Source organism: Pezoporus occidentalis, unplaced genomic scaffold (genome assembly GCF_034315485.1).
Source record: "Pezoporus occidentalis ecotype Australia unplaced genomic scaffold, CSIRO_AGI_Poc_V1 ctg191, whole genome shotgun sequence".
Classification (NCBI taxonomy): Eukaryota; Metazoa; Chordata; class Aves; order Psittaciformes; family Psittacidae; genus Pezoporus; species Pezoporus occidentalis.
In genome coordinates, this window is record NW_026913760.1 from 929,725 (window position 1) to 935,563 (window position 5,839).

Consider the following 5,839-nt stretch of genomic DNA (forward strand, 5'->3'; position numbering starts at 1 on the left):
GTGTAAGCATTTCTGTAACTTTATTGACTAGCTTTATTGCACATACTTATTGAAGCCTCCGTTATTTTACCCACCCAAGGTTTCCATAGTTATTTTAAATGCAAGTTAGAGGTAACTTTCATTCCCATTACTTATTTTTCCCCCCATTTTAAGTTTTAAGGTTCTGAATCACCCAAGAAAGACACAACCCCTGAATTCATACGTGAAGACCATGCGGCATTCAGGGAGCAAGCCAGTGGGTGCTCTGCAAGCATACTGATACTCTGCACAGAGAAACATCATAGATCATTAACTTTAAACCTCAGTGATCACTGAATTAAATATGTGAGACTGCAACATTAGCTCAGTCCATCATCATTGATCCTGTTGACCTGATGAGAAAGCTAGACTGCCCAAAAATCAAGCCTTCTTCTTCACTTCACTCTCTTCTTTTCCTGCTGCTCCTTTCTCTTCCTTCTCCTCCTCACCAGTTTCCTCAGCAGCTTCCTGAGACTCCTCCCCTTCTTCAGCTGCTGTTTCTTCCCCTTCTTCCTCTTCCTCACCCTCTTTGGCTTCTTCAGATTCTTCCTTAGCACCTTGGAAAGAGAGACATTTTTCACATCCATGTACTGTTCCTAATCCCAATTTAATGGGAGCCAGCATACTTGCACCCTTAAACCCCACACATCTGGGCACAGCTGAACATGCTGGGCCTGGCAACTCATTCTGCATGAAAGCAGGGACATTTATCAGGGACATACAAGTGAGAACAAGAAAATTCCACAACCAACTTACCCTCTGTTTTAGACGGAGTTAAACACTTTCTAGGTCTTTTCAAAATCATGGCCTTGAAAAATACTGACTGTGGACTCACTGCTTTAAGCCTTATCCAAAGACTTAAAAGATCTTGCCACTGCCCTCCCACTGGCTCTTTCATTATCCTTCCATTATCATTAATCTTTACATTAATAAACTCAAGTAGTTCAATGGTAACCAATGCAATTTCAGATATGTAGGTTAAATCCTGCAATCAAAGTTGGGAAAGGCAACACTGGATAACATTCCTAATACATTTTCTTTAAAGATCTGAGTTTGGGGCAGCAAGGAAGTGGTATATACCCTGACTGGACAAGAAAACTACCTAGATCTCAGGCAACAGCTATTGTAACCCCCTGAATACAACAGCCACATCCACAGATACCAGCTGACATTCCTGTTATCACAGGCTACTCTCTGGGAATCTTCATTTAGCTCAGGATATCCTTGTCCCTTCTGTTTGAGGATGTCTGCAGCTAAATAATGTCTGCAGCTAAATAATGTTTGCTGACGTAACATTACCTGCTGTTAAAGTATTATCATTCTTGGGTTTAGACACTTGAGTGGAAAAAAACATCCAGTGATTTTCAAAGGAGTATAATCAGTCCTACAATCTGCCTGATAGTGAACATTTACCTTATCCTACATTCAGTATTCAAGCTTTCCTGCCTACATCTTTGTGCTTAATCCCACAACCCTTTGCTGATGTGAGCAGACAGTGAGAGTGATCTAATTGTTAGACTTCATCAGCATTTCTGGAGTTTACCCCACATGAGCAGGGTGAAGCATGAGAGAGGGATTTGAAAATAACTATAAATACCTTCCTCCTCCTCTTCAGCCTCTTCACCTCCTGCTTCTTCCTCACCCTCCTCTTTCTCTTCCTCCTCACCTTCTTCTGCAGGAGCTGCCTTGGCTTCTCCTGCTTTAGCAGCCTCAACTGTTTCCTCTATGTCTATCTGCTCTTCCTGGACGTGACTGGAGTAGTATGTGGGGAAGGAACGGGTCGTCATCAAGTAGGAGCTGGACTGGAGACCACTGTAGGCAGACCTGCCGAAAGTCGGGGCAGTCTGGGTGTAGCCACTGGTGATGCTTCCCACACTAGTGAAACTGAGCCAGGTCTCTTCACCTTCCAGCAGTTTCCTAGCAGGAAAAAGCAGGTAGAAATCACTTCATTACGCTGGAGCAGTAATCGGACACGGATAAGATACTGTCACGCTTTGAGCGATGCAAGCCCTTGAGACTGCATATTTATGAGTGTAAAGAAATAGGCCATAATGAATAAGTATGTGGCAACAGTACTGTATCTTCTTGGAATCATTTGAAAATTTGAGGTGAAACTATAAGAACACAACCTCTAGGATTTGGTTCCTATAGCAGGTGAAGTTAGAGATGTGTTTTAGTAGCATGTAGGCTTGCAGCGAACAACATAGATCCAAATTCAACGCTACATTTAGCTATTAGACAAGGGTTATAGCCACTTTCTCAATATTCCCCCTTGTGGCATTCACAGAAACTCTTTTCTGGCATTTGCCATTGCTAACAGTGTTTGGGACAAAACATTAGACAGCTATTTAGCTGCAATTCTGCAAAATATTTGCTTTGCAGGAGATGGCTTCTTTGAGTTAGAAATAAAGCGCCTTCTTAAAAGCATGTAATGGATTTTCAATACTGAGAACACAGCCACCTCTGTTAAATTCCACTGACAAAATCTTCACTGCAAGTACAGATCAGGTATTTTTATTTGTAAAGATGAACTGAGTTTATATGGCCAAGATATGTATGCATACATGCAGAGAACGCCTACTATCATACTCACTGAAGCTTGCTACACTGAACATTTTGCTTTAAGCAAGTATTTTGTCTCATAAGTTCTGCTTCTTCCAACAGCAAGGCAATGGAGAAGACCTGGTTAAACTCTGACATCTATCTAGGAACATTTCTGCTAGAGGAATGATAGAGTGAATTTTCCCAAAGAGAGAATGGGACCCTGACCCGTGTTCTGACTTACAACATTACCCCCATCATACCTATATGCAGCAATTTCGATGTCCAGGGCCATTTTCACATTGAGCAGATCTTGATATTCCTTCAAGTACCGAGCCATTTCACTCTTGGTGGTTCTCAACTCATTCTCTAATTTGTTGATTGTATCCTGTTGGAAGCAACAACACTGCAATGTAAAATCCTTCCACGTCTAATACCATGCAAGGAATCCCTCCAATCCTATTAACTTAATCTTGCTCTGGCAGTCAGAAAACGGCTTCAACTCAACCCTCAGCCAAAGAGGCACCACTTACCAAATCCCACCTTCTCTAGCAGGGTTTTCCCATCCCTATATCTACACCCTGTTATTCCATTGCTATTTAATGTTAAGAGCTCAGTTTCCTGCTGTCTTGAGGACAAAAGCATGCATGAAATTTGCTTATTGCTTTATTTCCGTTTCAGACTTTATGAGCTTTTTCTACTTTTAGCTTAAGGGTATCTTTTCCATAGTGACAGCGTCAGGCTTGACTGGCATATAGTTAATGATATATCACGCGCTATAGCTCTGTGGCATTTTGCATCACAGTTTCCTCCTTTACAGCTTCGGCTTGCAATACAGCTACTGTATGAGCTGGGAGCGATGGGTACGATGGTCCTGATGCACGTCTGAGTGCCCCAGAGCCCCCCTCCCCGCGGAGCCCGACCCCTCACCTGCAGGGCAGAGATGTCCGCGCTCTGCTTCTCTTCCAGCTCCTGCAGCTGCTTCTCCAGCGCCTCGTTCATGCCGCGGGTGGCCTCGATCTCCAGCGTCTTGGCTTTGAGCAGGCGGCGGCTCTCCGAGACCTCGTCCTTGGCGGCGCGGACGGCGTCCGTGTTCTTGGCCGCGCTCTCGCTGAGGACTGTGAAGCGGCTGCGGAACCACTCCTCGGCGTTCTGCATGTTGCGAGCCGCCAGCTTCTCGTACTGGGCGCGGATGTCGCGCAGCGCGGCAGAGAGGTCGGGTTTGGCCGACACGTCCATCTCCACGGAGAGGTGCGCGTACTGGATCTGCGCCTGCAGCTCGGCCAGCTCCTCCTCGTGCACCTTCTTGAGGAAGGCCAGCTCGTCCAGCAAGCTGTCCACCCGCTTCTCCAGCTCCGCCCGCGCCAGCGCCGCCTCGTCCGCGCCCTTCCGCACCTCCAGCAGCCGCGCCTCCGCGTCCTCCCGGCTCAGCACCTCCTCCTCGTAGCGCGCCTGCAGCCCGCGCAGCGTCTCCTCCAGGCTCTCCCGCTCGCCCTGCAGCGCCTGCTTCTCGCTCGTCGCCTCCTCGGCGGCCAAGCGCAGCTCCCGGATCTCCTGCTCGTAGAGGGCGCGGAAGCGGGAGGGCTCGGCGTGCTTCTGCCGCAGCACCAGCAGCTCCGCCTCCAGCACCTTGTTCTGCTGCTCCAGCTCATGCACCCGCTCGATGAAGCAGGCGAAGCGGTCGTTGAGGTCCTGCAGCTGTGCCCGCTCCTGGCTGCGGATGGACTTGAGGTCGTTGCTGATGGCCGCTACCTGGCTGAGGTCGAGGCTGTCCACGGAGTGCAGGAGGGAGCCCGAGGCGCTGGAGGTGGCATAGCTGCGGCGCACCGACACCGAGGACACGGGCGCGGACAGGCTGGAGTACGCCGAACGGGTCGAGCTGTACCCGCCGCTGCTGCGCATCGCCGAGACATGGAGCCGCGGGCTGTCGGCGTAGCGGCGCTTGTAAGAGGGGAAGAACGGGTCGTAGCCGTACGAGCTCATGGTTGCGGGGAACCAGCGGCTGCTCTGCGGACCGGCGCCGCTCGACCGCCGGTATTTATGGGCGGGAAGGGCGGGCGGGCGCAGCCGCCGGGCGGGGCCGGGGCCGGGGCGGGCAGAAGCGGCGGCGCGCTGAGGTACGGCCCGCTCGGCTCCGCGCCGAGCCGGGGGTTGTGGTGGGGTTGGTTTGTGGTCCCCGTTAGCGTGGGCCCGTCTCGTACCTTCCTCCCCTCGGGCCTCCTTCGAGTCTGCCCCAGGCTTTCGCGGCTCTATTTCAGGCCCCGGCGGGGTTTACCTCAGGTCCCGGTGGGGTTTAACCTCAGGCCCTGGTGGGGTTTACCTCAGGCCCCACTGGGGTTTACCTCAGGCCCCACTGGGGTTTAACCTCAGGCCCCGGTGGGGTTTACCTCAGGCCCCGGTGGGGTTTACCTCAGGCCCCGGTGGGGTTTACCTCAGGCCCCACTGGGGTTTAACCTCAGGCCCCGGCGGGGTTTACCTCAGGCCCTGGTGGGGTTTACCTCAGGCCTACTTCGGGACCCCTTTGGCTTCTCTCCTGCCCCCAAGCCTGCGGGGCTGTGGGTAACCCCCGTCCGTCCGTGTTTTTTTCCTCATAAACCACTTTTGTGGAAGGCCTGAGGAGCTTATTGCAAGCCCCATTTTGCAGGAGGGCTCCTAGGGAGGCCTTGTCCCTCAGGGGAGCTGCATGCAGCCCTCGCTGCACCTCAGAACCCAGAGACAACACATGTAAGTAATGCTTTTCTCGTTCAATTGGCAGTTTTTGCAAGGCTTGTGTGCTCTTTGAGCTGTTGCTGTGCTGGTCCTGTTCTCTTGCAAGTGGCTCCTAATAACCAGGTAATACATGAATAAAGAAACATGATGGGGTGTGGTTTGCAGTGTTGAAGTGCATTAATATGTAGTTATCTAGCTTTGCTTCCTCTGTGCCTTGGGTTTTTCAAGAGGCAAATCTGAGACTTGGATCACAGGGACTGAACATTTATCCTTGCCTAATGTGGCTAATACCCAGATTAAAATGAGGCAGCTGTGTTGCAGCTACCTCTGATGCTGGTTATTAGCCACTGATTGATTAAAACAAAACAGTATTTATGTAGTAGATGTTTATTCAAAGTAAGCTAGGAACACGTTGAGCACAGACTTCACTGGGTGTTTGAGAAGGCAATGATAAGTTGGCTGAGTCAGAAGGGCAAATGCATTGCAAGCCAAAGTCAGTTTTCTTGAGGAAGAAATAAATGTAGGTGTGGGTTGGTGGGTGTTTATTAAGAGATACCACAGAGATACTGAG

General features: G+C 50.2%; 1 protein-coding gene across 1 annotated transcript; it reads right to left on the reverse strand.

Annotated features, from left to right (window-relative positions):
- Window positions 1-4,590, reverse strand: NEFL (neurofilament light chain). Its single transcript, XM_062617018.1, has 4 exons — window positions 3,490-4,590; window positions 2,823-2,947; window positions 1,616-1,935; window positions 1-575 (listed from the first exon to the last, which is right to left on the reverse strand). Exons 1-4 carry the CDS (start codon window positions 4,540-4,542, stop codon window positions 400-402), a joined length of 1,674 nt encoding a protein of 557 aa, XP_062473002.1. The 5' UTR covers window positions 4,543-4,590; the 3' UTR covers window positions 1-399.
- Between the last annotated feature and the right edge of the window lie 1,249 nt (window positions 4,591-5,839).